The following is a 22,411-nucleotide window of genomic DNA, read 5'->3' on the forward strand; positions in this document are numbered from 1 at the left end:
CAATTCCGAGCATTGTTAAACTGACTGCAATTAATAGAATTCGTTTATTATTTTTAAGATTTCTTAAAATATATTAAAATTAATTTCAAGAATGCGATAAAAATTTCTTAAAAATCCACGGAGTTCCTTTATTTCTAATGATTTTCTCAAAAATTATGAAAATTCAGAAAGAGACAAACTGAATATTAACAATTTAATAATAATGGGTAAGATGAAGAAGTATTTATTGCATGAATTGTCTCACATTACTCCACATCCTCTATTCTAACGCCTAGAGCGAAAATAGTTGTTACTGTTTAATAAATATATTATGACCATATACAGTTGGTAAATATACCAAAGCCAAAATGTCAGTAAAAAATCGTTAAATAAATATATATTTAACGATAATAATATATGATATGTTGCTTGGGCTTTTAACCTTAATAATGCACTTTTTTCGCTTTCATTTAATTGAAATACTCTCAAATCTATTAATCAAAGTCAAAGTGACACAAAAAACTACCAAGAGTTAAATAATTTAAATTTTAAAACAGATATTTCGAAAACAGTGCAAGATGGTGGTATGGGGTGTTTATTAGACATGGCACTTGCTTAGAATTTATCATAGAATCCAAAAATGCATTAATAAATGGGGTGTTCTATTTAAAGTAATAAAGTGCTGAGTCTTCTTGACGCACCCTGTATATTTTTCAGATATTAGAAAACGTTCAAATAAATAAAAGAGAATTAACGTGTTCGACCGGTTTTTTAACCAGGTACTTCTCTTACCAGTAAAAGGTCTTTTTTTAGACAGACCGTATAACAAAAACTTCGTATCGTCAATTTTTAAATTAACTTTTTTTTTGTTTATTGTTGCAGGCCGAAATTTGGAGCGTTTTCATCGCGATCCTGCGGAAAAGCGTCCGAAATCTGCAGGCGTGCACCGACGTCGGCCTTATCGAGCACGTACTCAAGCGACTCCGATATGCGGACGCCGTCGTAGCAGGTAATCTTTCAGAATTTCCCTCCGTAGGCCACTTTGGCCAACGTCAAGGTGGACGTTTGACCTTTTATCATCGTAAAATTCACTTTGGAATCCATGTCGTGTATGAAATGTAAGAAAAACAGGTGGAATATAAAAGTGGCATTCGGTCCCTATTGAATTATGCATCAGTGAGTGAGCATTTTTTTATTTTTTAGCTGTACATTACTCAATTTTAGTCAAACGTGTTTTTTTCGTTGTTTTTAAATTCCATGTAAGAAATGCTTGATATTTTACTGTTTGTTATCGTAAAATTCACTTTGGAATCTATGTCATGTATGAAATATAAAAAAAGCAGCTTAAATATTAAAGTGGCACTCAGTCTCTATTGAATTATGCATCAGTGAGTGTAAATTTTTAATTCTTTAAAAGTGTGTTTTTTAGCATTTTTTCACCTATTCCTCAGATTTCATGCAAGAAGTTCTATAAAACCACCTAAAATATAAAAGTGACAACCATTCCCTTTAAAATTATGCATTATTTAATGTAATTTTTTTTACTATTTGACTGCGTGTTATCCAATTTTAACCAAGTTTTTTGCCATTTTTTGCATATTCTTAATTTCCTTAGAAAAACAAACAATTTTTTTAGTTTAATTTTGTAAATTTTACTGTTACTATTTGCACCTCCCTATGCATTTTAACGGATTTTTTAGCACTTTTTAAGCAAATCACCAGAATGCATACACTAAAAGTTAAAATAATCACATTTTTCTCACTAGAGTGCCTGGAAGAAATTAAAATAATTTAACCGTTATTGGCAACTGAATATCTTGATTTTTAGTGGCTAAAGTACTCTAATTATTGATTTCTAAAATACTTCAGGGGATTTTTGAGCAACTGCTGAAAAAAATATTAAAATCCACATACTAAAAATCAAGATATTGACATTTTTCTCGCTAAAGAGCCTGGAAAAAATAAAATAATTTAATTTTTATTCACAACTGAAAATCTTGATTTCTAGTGGCTAAAATATTATAGTTATAGTTAAAATATAAAAAAAACCTAATTTGCTTATTTCAAGGCATTTAAGCTTATTTCAGTTCTAAACTTGTAAAAACATGTCTTAAAGCCAGGCTTTAAAAAGAAATTTAATTGGATGATTATTATCCAAAGCACAATGCCGTGAAAATCTAAGAAAAAATCATAAGTTTCATCTAGACCAAACTTCTTAAGAAAATATAAAAGAATGAATATTAAGCGAGAAATCTTGAATTCAAGTAGCAAAAATTTAAATAAAAATAACATAGGGAAAGTAACATAAAAGCATATGAAAATCTCTTGAAAAATTAATGTTTTAAAGAAAAATGTATATCGACCGGAAAAAAGCAAAAAAAATTATAAAATCAAAACCTTTTTTTTTAAATTACAAGAATTATAAAAAATTGACGTTTTGAGATATTTAGGCATATTTAAGCATAAGATGTCCCGAAAAACTAAAGAAAGAAATGATGATTATTGCCTATAAGTAGAAGAGAGAAAAATGTAATAAAAATCGACATATTATTCATGAAAATAAAACAGTCCAAAATATTAAACTCTAATAAGAAATTGTCAATTAAACTTAATAAAAAAGTATCGTAGCAAAACAAAAAATTAAATATCATTTAAAATCTGGTTTTGCCATTGAACCAAGTGCACTAAACAAACGATACTAACGGTATCATTCTTCTAAAAAGTATTTAAATTTATGTAAAATGTTAATTATTTTTCTCTCCATTAACTCTGCATTCTCTCTTATCGATTATTCGGCATCAATTAAAAAAGTTTCTCCTTAATTAACAGCCGGACGTCGACTCGAACTTCCAATATTCGAACCGTAATAATTATTCGGAACCCTTATTATCAAACTTCACCGCGAAACGGAATAGTGGTATTTTTCATTTTATGCAGATAAAATTGTTCTCCTCAATTTTAAATTGTCTAAAAGTAAGAGAGAAACAGGGAAAAACAGAGTGCAACGGATACCCTTTAAAGGCATTTTTCCCTCTCTGTTTCATAAAAGCGAGTAAGTTCTTTTAAAAAAAGGCAGAAAATGGTTACTACCTGAGGATAAATCGAGACTGACTGACTATAGGGAAAAGATCCGAAAAATGTTTTTTAAGGTTGATATCTCTCTCGTGCCATGGAGCATTAAAATGAATGAAAAACGTTTTTTTTTATTGTACGTTGAGCTTTTTAATTTCGCTAATGGACCGGCAGTTATAATGCAAAAAAGGCAGATGGACATTTTCATATTTTCAGTTTTTTTTAACGACAATAATAGCGTTGTGAAACAATGCAGGTTTAATCACAAAAGGGAATGACTATATTTTTCCTGTTTTTTTTTTAATGTATAATGTAGTAGTTTTTGATTAGAAATTTCAATAAAAATGAATGGGGAGGGCAAATAGGAACATTATGATATAGAAACAAAAATTACAGTAAAAAGCTAATTTGTTTTTGTAAGTTAAGAATATGTAAACAATGGTAATAAGAAGTTTATATTTTTTGATGATGGATGATTGGAAATATGAAGGTTTTTATATTGGGTGTTCCAAAAATTGGAAACATTATTACCATCAACTTTAACAACCTGTAAAAAAATCTTTATTAAAAATATTGACTTGAAATATTAAAAAAAAATAAAAACTGAAGTTATCCAAACGAATTGAGGCAATCTTTAACAAATTTGGACCATTTTTAAGGGAAATATGAAAGTTTTTATATTGGGTTTCCCAAAAATTGGAAACATTTTTACCATCAACTTTGACAACCTGTAAAAAAATCTTTATTAAAAATATGGACTTGGAATATTTTTATTAATAAAAACTGAAGATATCCAAACAAACTGAGGTAATTTTCAACAAATTTGGACCATTTTTGAGAGAAATATGAAGGTTTTTATATTGGGTATTCCAAACATTCGGAAAATTTTCACCATCAACTTTGACAACCTGTAAAAAATCTTTATTAATGGATTTTTTTCTAAAAATTTCAAAAAACGGTCATATTTCCAAAACTATTTGAAATTCAAAATTAAAAATTTGTGCAAATGTTCTGTGGACATTTATGTGTTCATCGGACACCTATTTTAATGTTTCTTAAAAAATTGATTGGAGTTGAAAAAAAAAATTTTGTTTTTAATTATGTTTTTCTCTATAAATTTCACAAATCGCTTATAACTCAAAAACTACCAAAAATTTAAAATTGAAAATTTGCATAAATGTTCTATGGACAAATTCATTAGACACCTATTTCAGCGTTTTTTGAAAAACCTAATGATTTTGAGAAAAAAATTTTTTTGAAAAAATCGTTTTTTTTTCCCTAAAAAATTTCACAAAATGCTCATAACTCAAAAACTACCAAAAATTCAAAATTGAAAATTTGCGTAAATGTTCTATGGACAATTTCATTAGACACCTATTTCAGCGTTTTTTGAAAAACTCAATGATATTGAGAAAAAATTTTTTTTTTAAAAAATCGTTTTTTTTTTCCCTAAAAAATTTCACAAAATGCTTATAACTCAAGAACTACCAAAAATTCAAAATTGAAAATTTGCATAAATGTTCTATGGACAATTTCGTTAGACACCTATTTCAGCGTTTTTTGAAAAACTCAATGATATTGAGAAAAAATTTTTTTTTTAAAAAATCGTTTTTTTTTTCCCTAAAAAATTTCACAAAATGCTTATAACTCAAGAACTACCAAAAATTTAAAATTGAAAATTTGCATAAATGTTCTATGGACAATTTCGTTAGACACCTATTTCAGCGTTTTTTGAAAAACTCAATGATATTGAGAAAATTTTTTTTTTTTAAAAAAATCGTTTTTTTTTTCCCTAAAAAATTTCACAAAATGCTTATAACTCAAAAACTACCAAAAATTCAAAATTGAAAATTTGCATAAATGTTCTATGGATAATTTCGTTAGACACCTATTTCAGCGTTTTTTGAAAAACTCAATGATATTGAGAAAAAAATTTTTTTTTAAAAAATCGTTTTTTTTTTTCCCTAAAAAATTTCACAAAATGCTTATAACTCAAAAACTACCAAAAATTCAAAATTGAAAATTTGCATAAATGTTCTATGGACAATTTCGTTAGACACCTATTTCAGCGTTTTTTGAAAAACTCAATGATATTGAGAAAAAATTTTTTTTTGAAAAAATCGTTTTTTTTCCTAAAATTTTCACAAAATGCTTATAACTCAAAAACTACCAAAAATTCAAAATTGAAAATTTGCATAAATGTTCTATGGATAATTTCGTTAGACACCTATTTCAGCGTTTTTTGAAAAACTCAATGATATTGAGAAAAAAATTTTTTTTTAAAAAATCGTTTTTTTTTTCCCTAAAAAATTTCACAAAATGCTTATAACTCAAGAACTACCAAAAATTTAAAATTGAAAATTTGCATAAATGTTCTATGGACAATTTCGTTAGACACCTATTTCAGCGTTTTTTGAAAAACTCAATGATATTGAGAAAATTTTTTTTTTTAAAAAAATCGTTTTTTTTTCCCTAAAAAATTTCACAAAATGCTTATAACTCAAAAACTACCAAAAATTCAAAATTGAAAATTTGCATAAATGTTCTATGGATAATTTCGTTAGACACCTATTTCAGCGTTTTTTGAAAAACTCAATGATATTGAGAAAAAAATTTTTTTTTAAAAAATCGTTTTTTTTTTCCCTAAAAAATTTCACAAAATGCTTATAACTCAAAAACTACCAAAAATTCAAAATTGAAAATTTGCATAAATGTTCTATGGACAATTTCGTTAGACACCTATTTCAGCGTTTTTTGAAAAACTCAATGATATTGAGAAAAAATTTTTTTTTGAAAAAATCGTTTTTTTTTCCTAAAATTTTCACAAAATGCTCATAACTCAAAAAGTACTGAAAATTTAATATTAAAAATTCGTATAAATGTTTTGTGGACAATTTCATTCAACACCTATTTCAGCGTTTTTTGAAAAAACTTAATAAAATCAAAAAAAAAAATATGTATTTTTCCTAAAAAATTCACAAAATGGTCATAACTCAAAAACTACCAAAAGTTCAAAATTGAAAAATTGTATAAATGTTCTATGGACAATTTCATTGGACACCTATTTCAGCGTTTTTTGAAAAAACTAAACAAAATTGAAAAAAAAATATTTTTTGAAAACATCATTTTTTTTTTCTAAAAATTTCACATAAAGCTAACTATATAAGCCAAAAACTACTAAAAATTGAAAATCGAAAACCTGTACAAATTTTCTAGAGAAAAAAAACCATATAGTAAAATTAAATACAAATATAATTTAGCAGTTTTTCATTAAAATTTTTTATTAAGGTATCCTCAAAATCAATAACTAGAATATTTTACGTATTAGAAATCAAGATATTTAGTGGCCTAATTTCTAATGACAAAAATGTCAATATCTTGATTTTTAGTATAATGCATTTCAATATTTTTTTAGTAGTTGCTTAGGGAGCCTTTGGAGTATTCCAGAAATCAATAATTTTAATATTTTAATAACTAGAAATCAAGATATTTAGTTGCCAATAAGAGTGAAATTATTTTATATCTTCTCGGAATTCCAGTGAGAACAATATCAATATCTTGATTCTTAGTGTATTAACTTTAGTAATTTGTTCAAAAACTGCTAAAAAAGTCACTAGAGTATCTCAAAAATCAATAATCGCAACATTTTACTTATTAGAAATCAAGATCTTTAATGTTCAATAAGAGTCAAATTATTTTATTTCTTCTAGGCACTGTAGTGAAAAAAATATCAATATCTTGATTTTTACTGTATGAATTTTAGTAATTGTTCCAGTGATTGCTTGAAAAGCTTTTGAAGTATCGTAGAAATCAATAATTACAACGATTCAGCCATTAGGAATCAAGATTTTCAGTTTCCAATAAAAGTTTAATTTCTTCTAAGCACTTTAGTATATGAATTTTAGAAGCTATTTTAAAACGGGCTAAAAGAGCCATAAGAGTATTTCACAAATCAATAGTTACAGAATTCTACCTACTAGATATCAAAATATTTACGTGCCAATAAGAGTCAAATTATTTTATTTCTTCCAGGCACTTCAGTAAGAATAATATTAATATCTTGATTTTATGTGTATGAGTTTTAGTAATTAGCCATTAGAATCCATTAGAATATCCCAAAGATCAATAACTATAACATTTTAGCCACTAGAAATCAAGATATTTACTAGCCAATAAAATCAAATTAAATGTTCTTCTTTTTTTTTAATTTTAAGCAAACTCTTAGTGTCCAAAGCTGGTACCAGTATATAAATGCAAAAAAAATATTTTTTTCAGGAAAATAAAAATATAAAAATTAATTATATTATTAAGGCTATAAAAAAATAATTTTGATGCACATTAATATTAAAAAACAAAAAATTTAAGAAAATAATTGCAAAAATCGACGACTGAATTTGACGTTTTGATAAAAAAAAATTAATAAATCGAAATTTTTAATCATAAATATATATAAAAGTGAATTTTGCGAAGGTGTGTTAATGCGCTCAGTATTATTTTTGTACATTTAATTAATTATAATAAATTAAGTTTTCTAGTGAATTATTGTAAAATTATTAAAAATATCAATAAAATTTACTGCTTTAGGTTGAAAAACAAGAAATTTAAAATTAAAAAATAACACTTTAAATTAAACGTTTAAATGGAAAATTCACTTGTTGGGTATAAAATTTAAAAAAAGTAACATTTTGTTCTAGGTACTTTATAGAGAATCGCAATTAAATTACAAAAATTAGGGTATAGATTTGTGATAATTCAAAATGTAATAAAAAAAAAATATTGTGGTACATATTAAAAAAAAAATTAAAAAAAGCACGAATTTTCATTTCCTATATCCTGAAAATCACAAAATCACAAAAAAAATATATGCTATCCCTGGATATAATACTAGGTAGTTGAAGTTTGTAGTACCTTGATTACCTGAAAGAAACAAATAATTACATCTACTCCTTACTTTACCTCAATTTTTAAAAAACTGAATTTACCTCTAAAAGTCTTATTTATACCAAATCTCTTTCAAAGTTTTGTTCAGCATTATATGGTTCATAGTTTGCTTCTTCCAGATAATCCAGAAACTCCATGTGCCTGGAAAAAAGGCATTACCTCATTTCCCTTGTTTTCCATAACTTTTGGAAAATGATTTCTAATTATTTTAATTTTTCCTGTTTTTTAAACATTCATAATTTTTGGCCGAATTATACAAATATCGGTATTGTGCTTAGAAAAATTTCTTAAAAAATATGATATTTAGGAGTGAGGGTGAGAATATTAAGGCAATTAAAAAAACTGCGTACAAAAATTCGACATTTTATTAGCGATAATAAAAATTGGAATAAAGAATTAAAATATATGGGAAAAAGCAAGTATAGACAGAAAAAAACAAAATAGGGCACCAAAATATAATAAAAGCATAATTTCATCAAATAAATTTTAATGAGCCAAATATCGACTACTTTATCTCACTTGTTATATTTAATTCAGCAATAACAACCATAAAAGGTCCTTCTCTTCCCCAAAATAATTAATTACTCAGTACACCAATGAAAATTCCATTTAAAATTGATATACCCCCATCGAACCGAAAACGGACGTTTTCCAATTCCACTAATGGAAACTTGTTTATACCTTTCAGATTTGCTCATAGAAATGCTCGGCGTCTTGGCAAGTTACAGCATCACAGTGAAAGAACTGAAATTACTTTTTGGCGCCATGAAGGCTTCGAATGGCAAATGGGTATGTATGCTACGTTTAATTTAATTCCCTTTTTAATTCCTCGTAAATATATAAAGCTAAAATGATCCCGATAGATCTCAATCATCCCCGGACCTTTATCGATCTTAAGCCATTACTTTATCAAACTTTGACTTGACCCTTCCTCCCTCCTATAACTAATTTTCCCGATTGGAATTTTCGTCTATAATAATCCTAGTAGATAAGGTTCGGCCCTTTATAAATTACTTGGAAAACTCATAAAGCTCAATCGAAAAAGGGGTTAAGGGGGGCCAAGGGTCAGTCTATCCAGAGAGCCCTTTTTTGACATTCACTTGCTTTAATTGTGCAAGAAAACTGCTGTTACTGATGCGATTTACCCGATTGGAAAAGAAAAGTGTGGTGGAGACTTGATGAACAGGGATGAAAGGAAATTCTAGTCTGACAATTAAGGGGGCTATAAAAAGGTTTATTTGCTGCCGCAGATGCAGTTTGTTCTTAACCGAGTAAATTTGACAAAGTCTTCTATTAATGCAGTCTAACTTGACCATAACTAAGGTAATTAAGCGTGTATTTTATAGTCCAGGAGTAGGTCTGGATCTTCTGGAAATTGAATGATGAAACTTATATGGAGCTAGTTCTATGTCCCAAGTTCTATTACCGCAATTCAATTAATTTTTAGTTTATTGTAGCCTAATGGATGAACATACAACAGGAGAAATTATGTAAATTTACCTCAAAGATGCAGTGTATCCTTGACTCAACTTTTGTTATTGTAACCCTTAACTAAGAGCTATTATAAGGCATTCCATGTATTATTTTGACTATACTAGAGAAACTTACATAAACACACTTTCAGTGAAGCAGTTTGTCCTTAACCCAACTTTTTGTATCAAGAGTCAGATTTTAGATTATTTTAGGTTATTTTTCATTTTTAAGGTCCACGCACAATTTGCATGTATCGAAATAATAAATGTGTAAGTGCCTGGAATAAAATCAGCATTTGCATGTATTTAAAAATTAAATTTAAAAAGATATTTCCAGTAATGCAGATTGTCCTTAACTTATCCAAGATCTATTACCGCAATTTAAATAATTTTTAGTTTAATGTAGCTTAAGCCTTATGGATCGGAGACAATATGCATGGATATACAATACTGGTTTAATTTCATTGAAGTGCATTTATTTAATATTTTGAATAAATATAAAGTATTTATAAAAACCTACTTTCAATGATGCAGTTTGTCTCTAACCGGTCATTGAAGTAGGTTCAACATAATTCCAAATAAATGAGAAGAGTTAATTATTCTAAAGTAATGCCTCGATAAGTTCGGGTAAAGATCACCTGCATCAACGACAGAGAATTTGTGCAATTATCTTTAAGGTATTTAAAATATAAAATAAATAAATGGCTTCGATTACTTTAATTAAGGATCATTGTAATGAAAGTTGGGTTACGGACAAACTGCACTATTGAAGTAGGTTCTTAGACCATGAGTATTTAGTTTACTCAACATATTAAATAAATGAAACGAGTCAAGGCTCAATTATCTTAATTAAAAATCGAGTTCGGGTAAGGTTAAACTGCATCACTAGAAGTCCCCTTTTTTTTTATAAAAATTATTTTGCATTTGTCAGCTTTAAGGTGTTAAGATCCACGCACAATTTGCATGTATCGATAAATTAGAAATTGAACCAATTGCTACAGATGCAGATTGTCCTTAATCTTATGTAAGTTCTATTACCGCAATTCAAACAATTTTTAGTTTTTTGTAATTTATTTATTAACCTAATGGGTCCGAGACAATATGCATGGATATAAATGTTGATTTAATTTAATTTATATCGATTTTTTAAATGTTTGGAATATATTGTAAATATTTATAAAAACCTTCTTTCAATGATGCGGTTTGTCCTTAACCAATCATTGAAGTGAATTCAACAAAGAGTTTTATTCAATTATTTTAAAATCATGCTACGATAAGTTCGGGTAAAGTCAAACTGCATCAATGGCAGTGAGTTTGTGCAAGTATATTTAATGTATTTAAAATATCATGTAAATAAAAGGCTTTAGGAATTAATTACTTTAATTAAGGGCTACGGATAAACTGCACCATAGATAGATATAGGTTCTTAAACTACGTGCGTTTAGTTTACTAAAAATATTAAATAAATAATGAGAGAGGTCAAGGATCAACTATCTTAATTAAAAATCGAATTCGGGCAAGGATAAACTGCATCACTAGAAGTACCCTTTTTTTATACATAAATAATTTTGCATTTGTCAGTTTTAAGGCGTTAAGATCCACGCACAATTTGCATGAATTGAAAAATTAAAAATTTATTGCAGTAGAAAAACGTATATGGAACCTATAAGTGGTTTCAAGTGCCTGGCCTATAAAGAGTATTTATTTCAAATGCCTCGAATAAAATCAACATTTGTATGTATCTAAAATTTAAATATTAAAGATATTTCCAGTGATGCAGTTTGTCCTTAACCCAACTTTCCTTATAATGACTTATACTCTAATTCAAAATTTTCAAGCGATTTTTAGTTTATGAGCATCTAAGGTCCCCATCCAATTTGCATGTATTTAAAAATTATTCGGGACATGTAACTTATATTAAATATCTATTACTGCAACTCAAAAAAAATCTAATTTATTCTATATTGGTTACAGGCAATATGCACGGATATACATAGTGTGTTTAACACACTTTTAATGATGCAGTTTGTCTTTAACCGAACTTTTTTTTACCGTAATCATTCTTAAGGTCCACGCACAATTTGCATGTATCGAAAAATTAAAAATTGAACCAATTTCTACAGATGCAGATTGTCCTTAATCTTACATAAGTTCTATTACCGCAATTCAAACAATTTTTAGTTTATTGTAATTTAATTATAAAATATACATGGACAATATGCATGGATATAAATGTTGATTTAATTTGATTGATATCGATTTCTTAAATATTTTAAATAAATTGTAAATATTTCTGAAAACCTACTTTCAACGATGCAGTTTGTCCTTAACCAGTCATTTAAGTAGGTTCAACAAAATATCAAAAGGTTTTATTTAATTATTTTAAAATCATGCTACGATAAGTTCGGGTAAAGACAAACTACATCAATGGCATATCAAGTAAATAAAAGGCTTTAGGACTTAATTACCTTAATTAAGGGCTATGGACAAACTGCATCTCTGGCAGTCGATTTTTGTAGTTTCTTCAATATGTTCGAAATATCAAATAAATGGAAGGCGTAATTCTAGTTAAAGATCATAACAATAAAAGTTGAGTTAAGGACAAACTGCATTATTTAAGTAGGTTTATAGGCTACGCAGCTTAAGCACTTTCAAATGCCTAAGATAACATGAAAAATTTGTTTAAACCTCTAAAATTAAAAAAATATTCCAAATGCCTGAAATAAATAAAACCAAAAGTCTGAAATAAAAAAACCGAAATACTTGGCAGGTTTTAAAAAATGTTGACTGAAAGGAAAAATTAATTCAAATGCCTGGAATAAAATCAACATTTGCATGTATTTAAAAATTTAAATATTGATCCCCTTTCTACAGATGCAGATTGTCTTTAACCTCATCCAACTTGTATAATTAAAATTCAAATAATTCTTAATTTATTGTAGGTATTAACTTAAGTCGGAGAGAAATTGCATGGATATACAATACTGATTTAATTAGAAAAATATACACTCTAAATCTACTCCAAAAGATACAGTTTGTCCCTAACACCCCCATAACTCTGAGCCTAATTAAGACATTTTATTACGGTTTTCGATTTCCTGTAGCTTAAACCTTAGGGCTTTTAAAGAAAGAAGCTCTTATTTACTATAAAATGTGAACCTGCTTTTATTAATGCAGTTTTTCCTTAACCCTCATTATCATAACACGGTGGCGGGTATTAGCTTATGCAATCCCCTTGAATATTTTCACATTAATATTGGGTCACTTAATCGATTTTATACCCGTTTAAGTTCTCATCCTCCCCCCTATTATGCCGACGTAAAGGTGGTTTAATAATCTCATAATTGAATGACGAAACCCCCTTTACTAGACGAGGTGCGTCATTAAGATAAATTAACTACATGCTGCGTCATTTGCTAATAATTATTATCGCGATTATCATGACCTATAGGGGTGGAATTATTGCTGATTAGCTGGGAACCAATTAACCCTGATCTAATATTGTGTAAATTGAACCTTTTAAAGCATCCTTTCTCCCCAATCAAGATGGTTTAAAAGGCACACATTTTTAAATCCGCCCTAATATCCTGTCTGGTTGGGCTTCAGGGGGTTCTCACCCTCATCGTAAACGCTATTTACCCAATTTTATGGGCCGGGGCTAAAGTAAATTTGGGAAAATTTCTTCAATGTCGTCCCGGGGATCCGATTTTGATCGACCTGTGCCACATTAGACCCGAAATTCGTAAACTGGAAACGCCGCACGGACAGGTTGTTAAAAGATCCCCACCGGATATCCCTAACGGAATAAAGTGGCAGATGAGGGACTTAAGGGGACGAAATGGGGAAAAGATGACGCGTTATACACAGGGAATTTTAATAAGGGTTTAAATGTGTGTGTGTTTTTTTCGTGCATAATTTAAATGGATACGATATGCATATTTGTTTTTTTTTGTTATATCGCAACTTAGGGGGTTTAAATTATGGTCTGGAACTGTTTGACATTTTTTTTCTGACATAGTTTATCCAATGTGAGTGAGACAGCGTCACTACTCAGATAAATGAGTTCTGAATAAATTGAAGGCATTTATCTTAGTCTTAGGCCATGGTAATAAAAAATGGGTTAAGAACAAACTGCACTATTGAAGTAGGTACATGCAGTGCCTTCAGTGCAATCAAAATCACTCAATTTATCCTAATTAGAAATCATGCAAAGAAAATTTTGGGTAAGGACAAACTGCATCACAGGTAGTTGATTTGTGGAATTTATATTTATAAAATATTATTAATATATTTAAAACATGTGATGTATGGAAAGCCTTATGGTTCAGTTATCTTAGTTAATAGTCTTGCTAATAAAATTTAGATTAAAAACAAACTGCACTATTAAATGAAGTACTTTCAAGTGTCCTTAGTGTAGTCAAAACATTAAAAAAATATAAGGAATCAAAGCACAATTTTCTTAATTAGGAATCATGCTAAGAAAATTTTGGGTAAGGGTAAACCGCTTGATTGGCAGTGGTTCTTGTATGTTCTGCTTACAATCTGATCCAAATATTAAATAAATCAGAGACCTTAAGGTACGAAAATTTTAGTTAAAGGTTCATGGTAATAAAACTTTGGTTAAAAATAAACTGCACCATTGAAGTAGGTAAAGAAGAAGGAAATAGTCAAGGTTATATTATCCTAATTAAGAATCATTCTATGAAAGTTTTAGGTAAGAACAAACTGCATGACTGACAGTTGGTTTTTGTAAGTTTCTTCAATTATTCCAAATATCATATATAAATGGAAGGCAAAGCTCATAATTTTAGTGAATACAAAATGGGTTAAAGACAAACCGCACCAACGAAGTAGGTTCATAAACTGGGCAGCTTAAGCATAGTTAAATGCCTGGAATAAAACGAAAAATGTCTTTAAAAGAGTGAAACAAAAATATTTAAAGATACTACTAGCTTTGAATGCATTTACAATGGAATTATTGATTTTTTTTGGGTTTATTATAAGGACAGTATGAGATTTTATGTAAAAAAATGCATGTGATAAAGTTATTACGAATGCAGCAAAAAAAAAACACAAAGGTAGAGAAAATAAAGCTAAATACAGTAAAGAAATATTAAAGAAATTAAAGAAACGCACCAAGAAAACTAACAATTTTGAAGGAAAACCGTTAATAAATTTATGAATAAACCTCGTAAAGAGACGCTTTTTATAATTATTGATTCAGCTATAAAATCTGCTACATGATGAACCATTTTTAAGATATTTTTTTATTTATAAGAAAATTTGGTCCAAGGGAGACTTTAACTAAACACTCTGAATGCCTAAAATAAAAAAAAAACAGTATTTTTTTCATTTAGTAGTAGAAAACAGGAGTTATGCGAAAATAATTGGAGGAAAACTGACTTGCTGCAATTTTCTTACTTCCTATTAAAGCAGCTAAAAAAAGTTTAGTAGCCATTTTTGACTACACCATAGACACTGAAAGTACCTACTCCAATAATGCAGTTTATTTTTAACCCAACTTTTATTACCATGGCCTTTAACTAAGATAAATGAGTCACAAATCCTTCGATTTATGATTGATATTTTAATTAAAAAAATGCTATTTACACAAATCATCTGCCAGTGATGCAGTTTATCCTAACCCGATTTTTTTAGTAAGATTTTTAACTAAAATAATAGAACCCTGCCTCTTTAAAATCAAGTAGTATTTCAATTGTGCAGTTTGTCTTTAACCCAACTAATATTATCACGATCCCTAAATAAAATAATTGAATCATAAGGCCTTCCTATTATTTAGCATTTTAAATACCTTAAAAGCACTTTTATAAACTCTGCCAATGATGCAGTTTGTATCTACACGATGTTTGTTCCTAATTAACGTAATTTACTATTGATTCCTTTTAATTATATTTGATATCTAAACTACATTGAAGACACTTATAAAAACCCACAGCCAGTAATGCAGTTTGTCCCTATCCAAAATCTATTCCTTTAATAACTTCTTCCATTAAAGACACTGCTATAATGCTACTTCATTGATGTAGTTTGTTCTTAACCCAAGTTTTATTACTAAAATTTAATTTATTGTACCTTTATGGGTCAGAGACAATATGCACGGATATAAAAGCAAAGTATTTTATTTCATTAGAAAAATTATTCAAATCTACTTCCAAAGATGCAGTTTCTCCCTAACCCGCTTTCTCCAGCTTAATCACCATAAATCAGTCTCGTAAATATAATTTCAAGCGGTTTTTAGTGTATTATAGCTTAAATAGCATATAAAATAGGCCTTTATCTAAAATAACGGAATCGGCTGATTTAATGCAGTTTGTCTTTAACCCTTATTCAATTTTAATCGCTTTTCAGATTTTATTTAAAATGTGTGCATAATTTAAATAGCCACGGTACACATATTTATATTTATTTGGTTTTCCATTTAAATTTAAATTTTATATGGCTATTAAATGTATATTGTAATAAATTACGGACAGAAATAGCTTTTCCAGGTAACAATAATGAAAAATCGCCTGCAATTTAGTTGGGTCCGTTAATTAATTATAATGTTTAATTAAGGGAAACGTGTCACACGCATGCATCTGATGAACGTAATTAATTTTCATGCTTAATTGGAACTAACAGTAAGTGAGAGGAAAATTAGAGATCTTCTGAAGTACACTTTGAAGGGTGATTTCTAAATTTACCAAAGCAACTAATAGGAATATCAGAAACTGTCGCAATCCTAATTGATCCCGATACCCATTGTCGCACGTTCCCGATCCATTTACCGAGATCTCTTTGAGTGCATCCAGAACCCTGTTTACCAGTCTCGTCTGTTTGCTTATACAGTCGAAAATCTATTCGTCTTCTGGATATTGTGTGTCATATAGCATTCGGGTTTCATCCTGGATATAAAAGTGTCCCTTTCAATTGCTCCCTATTAGTTCGATCTAGATTATCCAGAAAATCAACTTTCAGAACGACTACTGTATTATTTAGGAAAGATTTATGAAATATAGAGCAGTGGTGTCACACCAGCATGGGATTAAATATTCTTTCCGGTTATGGCATGGCACACGACCAACCACGGATCCAATTAGGAAGAAGCCGATTTCCAGTTTCCGGTTTATTTGATCTGACCGTATTTCCTCTGTTTTAGCCCCGACACTCGGCCAAACTGCTGAACGTCCTGCGTCAGATGCCCCAGAGGACCGGTCCGGACGTTTTCTTCAGTTTTCCAGGGAAAAAGGGCTCGGTAAGTAGACTTGATTGCTCGCTTTTTCTTTATTTATTTGATCGACGGGTATTATAGCCAGAAATAATGTATGGTAGACTAAATCGTTGAAAATCCATTAAACAAAATATAATCAGACAAAAACGTATGGTAAAATACGACAACCCTCAATTTAAAGACTAAATTAGACAAAAGAAAGAAAACTTGCTTGAAAACTATTAGGCAAATTAAAAAAAGATTAGGAAATAGTCACTATGTGAGTATATCATATTTTTGGTTAAAAATTGATTTAATTCTTTGCTTAAATAAATTAAAATTCTGTATTTTCAAGGATTTTTCGTTTTTTCAAGAATTTGTTAGTTTAGAAATAAAATGTTTAAGGTTATTTTGGATTTGTCTTTGTTTTGGAAAGAAGTTTGTTAATATAGGGATTGATCTGAAATAAATTTGAAAATACAGAGGAAGAAGAAGAAAACTTTCTTTTTCCTTAATTTCTGGATATTTTAATGCATTTGCCATGGATTTATTTGCACAGAAAATTCAGGAAAAATTAATGATTTAATAAATAAAGCCTGGAGATTTAAGAAATTTCGATGTTTAAATGTTGTTTTTGGGTGTTTTTTCAGAAAATAGGTAATTAAGCAAGAAAACTAAATCTCTAAAATTTCCCTAATTTAGGATATTTTGAACACTTTTCCAGAGTCCTTTCTGCTATAAATTCTGGCAAAAATATATTTTTGAAAAAGTAGGGAATTTTCAAAAAATGTGGATATTTAAGTACCTACTTTTTTTTTGAAAAACCTTGGAAATTACTTTATGTATTAAAAAAAATACCTTTAAAATTTCAATAATATTGCATGTTTTAAATTTTTTGCCAAGGATTTATCCTTATTAAACTTGATAAACTAGAGCCTTAAAGGAAACATTAATTTTTGTCCAGGAATATATTTATATCAGAAGAAATTTTGAATAAAGAAATTTTTTTTTTATTTTTAAAACTTTCAGATTATCTTTTATTGAAAAAAAAATTGAAAAATACCAAATTTAAAAAAAAATAACGGGTCCTTAAGTAAAATTTGAATACTTTCATGTTAAAATTGTCAAAAAGGGTTCTTGCAGCCCTTATATCTTTATGAATGTTCATCTCAGATCCAGGAATCTTATAGGATCAATATGTAATGATACGTAAAAAATTACGTTTCTAGAAGTTCCGGAATATTTCCAGACCGTAAAATGCGGTAGAATGTCGAATAGTGCATTTTTAGCCCTCATATCCTTCATGAATGTTCATCTCAGATCGAGATCGTTTTAATTTAGTTCGTGTTTTCAGCATTAAAATTCAGGAAAGATCTTAAAGTTGCAATAAAAATTGAACGAAATTAAAAAGTTATGGAACGGTATGGAAAACAACGATTCAAATCTTTAAAACATGATGAGAATTAATGTTCCAAAAGCCTGAAAGAGTTAAGGAATGAAGAAAATACAAAAAAAACATTCCAAATGCCTGGAATATAATTAAAATTTACCCTGAAAGTTTGCTTGGAAAACCTGAAAAATTGAAAATAAAAATAATAAAAAAATATTAAATGCGTCAAATAAATTCAAAAAAATAATCCAATGTCTGAAAAACAAAAAATATTTTAAATTCCTAAAAATTCCCAAAAATATCGTCATATATCCAGAATAAATCGAAAAGGCACCTTGAAAGTTTGGAAAATATAACATATTCTTTCGAATGCCACAATCGCAAAAGTCTGAGAGATATATAACAAACTATTGAAAGAAAAAACATTAACAAATTGCTCAAATGCCTGCAATAAAATGGAAAAAATGACCTGGAAAGTATTAAAAATTATCTTAAATTTTCAAAGCCTGAAAAATATAAAAAAATACAATTTTTAAAAATACTAAATTAGCCATTTTTTTAATTTATTCCAAGTAAATCTTTTATTCCAGGCATTTAAGGATAAAAAATGAGGCATTTGAAATAATTTGTTATTTCATTCCAGTCTTTTAAAGTACTGGCATTTTAAATAATTTTCTTGTTCCAGATTTGATTCTTTAATAATTTATTTCAGCTTTTTAGCATTAAAACATATTAAAATTATTTCAAATGCCATAAAAAGTTAATAAAATTAAATAGTTATTTAAATCAATGAATATTTGAAATTCGGGGAACACGACAAAAAATGACCCAAAATCGTGTAAGAGTTAAGGGAGGTTATTTGAAATTTATAAGAATAATAAAAAAATCAGCCCAAGTGCCTAAAATTTAGCAAAAATTGACCTTTAAAGTTACTCTAAAAACATGAAAAATATTTTCAAATTTATGGAAATTACAACATATTTTTTTTAAATGCCTGGAATAAAGTGAAGAACTGTTAAAAATACCTGAAAAACAAAAAATATTAAGTTCTTGAGAGGCACCAAAAATACCGTTGTACGTTCGGAATAAATTGAAAAATCATTTGGCAAAATACGAAATATTTTGTATGCCAGGATCAAAATGACAAATTACCCTTAAAGCCCGGAAGAGTTGAAAGAACATTTTAAATGACTGGAAAATTTGCAGTAATTATTTTTTATCAGCTATTTTCCCAATTTATTTCAAATAAAGTTCTGTAAAAAGTCCGAGGATAATTTTTTTCTTAAAATCCGCATTATATTTTCTATTTAATATTTTTAGCGCTTTTTTCTTATTTTTTAGAATTATAGTTGCTCAGATATATCCCGATTTGTGGTAGAATTTCAAAAAGTGCACTTTTAGCCTTTATATCGTCATAAATGTTTATCGCAGATCCAGGTCGCTTTAATTTATTTCATTTATTGCGGGTTTTCAGTACTAAAATTTCTGCAAGATATTAAAATTATTTTAAACGCAATAAAAATTAAATAAAATTAAAAAAGTTAGGGTATGGGAAACAACAATTATTTCAAATTTTTAAAACAGGATGAGAAATGATCCAAAAGCCTGGATGAGTTAAGGAACAATATTTAAAAGTTGTACAAAATATAACAAATAATTCCAAATGCCTGGTATATAATTGAAATTCACCTTGAAAAACATTATTTAAAATTTCTAAAAATGTTGTAATAACACGTTATATTAAAATAAAAACATTAAAAAAATCTTAAATGCGTGAAATAAATTGAAAAAATAATCAAATATCTGGAAAACAAAAAAAATATTTTAAATTTATGAAAAATGACGTTATATGTCTGAAATAAATCGAAAAGGCACCTTGAAAGTTTGAAAAATATTAAATTTTCTTTTAAATGCCAGGACCACTATAAAAAACTGTTCCAAATGCTTGAAAAACATAAAAAATTATTTCAAATTTCTAAAAAAAAAACACATAAAAAATACCTCAAATGCCTGAAATGAAATAGAAATTTTTTTGAGGAGGTCTTTTTTTTTTTGAAGGCCTCAAAGATATCAAAAATTATTTTAATTTTAAAAATCGGTAAGAGTAAGAAATTTATTTCAAATATCTGGAAAATATAAAAATTTACGTCAAATTTCTAGAAAAAATTAAAAACTCACCTCAAAAGTTTGAAAAAATAAACACTATGTAGAAATAATTCCAAATGCTTGAAAAACGTAAAAAATTATTTCTTAAAGAAAAAACAAAAAAGAAATTACTCAAATGTCTGGAATAAAAAATTCCTTTGAAGCCTGGAGGGCATAAAAAATTATTTTACATTTTTAAATCTTATGAGAGTAAGCAACTTATTTCAAATGTCTAAAAATTATAAAAAACCACCCCAAGTGCTTGGAATAAGTTTTGAAATCACTTCGAAATTTTGCTCGGACAATATGGAAAATTATTGTAAATTTTAAAAGTCTGGAAAATTTGGAAAATTATTTCAAATGCCTGGAAAATATTATTTTTGTATAAATCGAGATCAGTAATTTTTTCAATTTACTTCAATTAAATCTGTGAAAAAAGGTTTTAAATATTTAGATTTTTAAAAATTTTAGAGCTTTTTTTTCCCTAAATCCATTTATTTAAACATTTACTTCAGATGCATCTCTGGAAAAAACTTCAAAATATCCAAAATTTCTGGTATTCTTCTTTTCCCTATTTTTCAAATATTCGGCGTTAAAATTCTTGGATGATATTAAAATTATTTCAGCTGCCAATAAAATTAAAACAACGAACATTTCAAATCTGAAACTCGAAAATTTGTTAAAAAAAAATTAAAATTTATTGCAATAAAAATATTTCGCAAATGTCTAGAATAAATTGAAAAATCTTTTAAATTCCTAAAAGACCGCAAAAATACCGTTAAACTTCTAGAATAAATTAAAAAATCATCTGGAAAGTTTGAAAAATACAACACATTTTTTCAAGTATCAGGATCACAATGAAAAATTACCGCAAAAGCCTGGAAAAGTTGGAAAATCATTTTAAAAGACTGGAAAATTTTAAAAATTACACTAACAATTTTTTATCCTAAATCAGCTAGTTTTCCCATTTATTTCATGTAAATTTCTGCAAAAGAATTTAAAATATTTTTTTTTTAAATTTTAGAGCCTTTTTTCTTTAAATTCAGATTATATTTTCTATTTAATATTTTACTATTTTAAGCGCTTGTTTCATATTTTTCAGATTAATAGTTGCTCAGATATATCATTTGTGGTAGAATGTCAAAAAGTGCACTTTTAGCTCTCATATCCCGCATGAATGTTCATCTCAGATCCAGGTCCCTTTAATTTATTTCACTTATTTCGGGTTTTCAACATCAAAAAACCTAAAAGATATTAAAATTGCTTCAAATGCAATCAAAATTTAATAAAATAAAAAAAGTTAGGGTATGGAAAACAACAATTATTTCAAATTTTTAAAACAGGATGAGAAATGATCCAAAAGCCTGGACGAGTTAAGGAACATTATTTAAATGTTGTACGAAATTTAAAAAATAATTCTAAATTCCTGGAATATAATTAAAATTCACCTTGGAAAACATGAAAAATTATTTGAAATTTCTAAAAATATTGAAATAAACACGTTATATATAAAAAACGTTAAAAAAAACTTAAATGCGTGAAATTAATTGGGAAAACAATAAAATGTCTTTTGCCTAAAAAAAATTAAAATTGACTTCAAATTTGTAGGAATAAAAATATTTCTCAAATGCCTAGAATAGACTGAAAAATATTTTAAAGTCCTTAAAGACCGCAAAAATGCCGTTAAACGTCTCGAATAAATTGAAAAATCATCTGGAAAGTTTAAAAAATACGACGCATTTTTTCAAATACCACAATGAAAAATTGCCTCAAAAGCCTGCAAAAGTTGGAAAATCATTTTAAAAGACTGGAAAATTTTAAAAATTACACTAACAATTTTTTATCCTAAATCAGCTATTTTTCCAATTTATTTCAAGTAAATTTCTACAAAAGAATTCAAAATAATTTTTTTAATATTTTTAGAGCCTTTTTTCTTTGGATTTTATTTTCTATTTAATATTTTACTATTTTTAGCGCTTGTTTCATATTTTTCAGATTAATAGTTGCTCAGATATATCATTTGTGGTAGAATGTCAAAAAGTGCACTTTTAGCTCTCATATCTTAAATAAATAAATAAATAAATAAATAATATCTTTATTTAGCAAAAGCTACATTCAATAAAAATATAAATAAAAAAAATAGAGTAAAAGTATAAATTGGCCATAACTGTATCAGGACACTCCGGTTTGTCCATGGATGGT

The 22,411-nt window shown here is 27.7% G+C and overlaps 1 protein-coding gene across 6 annotated transcripts in view; it reads left to right on the plus strand.

Annotated features, from left to right (window-relative positions):
- LOC126737822 (neurobeachin) overlaps nt 1-22,411 on the plus strand; it is a 529,789-nt gene that overhangs the window by 162,937 nt on the left and 344,441 nt on the right. For all 6 annotated transcript variants that reach the window (XM_050442884.1, XM_050442885.1, XM_050442880.1 and 3 more), the window contains exons 3-5: nt 862-988; nt 8,681-8,781; nt 16,624-16,719. In XM_050442884.1, the coding sequence (XP_050298841.1) occupies nt 862-988; nt 8,681-8,781; nt 16,624-16,719 (324 nt within the window). The remainder of the gene's footprint in view (nt 1-861; nt 989-8,680; nt 8,782-16,623; nt 16,720-22,411) is intronic.

This window comes from Anthonomus grandis, chromosome 6 (assembly GCF_022605725.1).
Source record: "Anthonomus grandis grandis chromosome 6, icAntGran1.3, whole genome shotgun sequence".
In the NCBI taxonomy this organism is placed as follows: domain Eukaryota; kingdom Metazoa; phylum Arthropoda; class Insecta; order Coleoptera; family Curculionidae; genus Anthonomus; species Anthonomus grandis.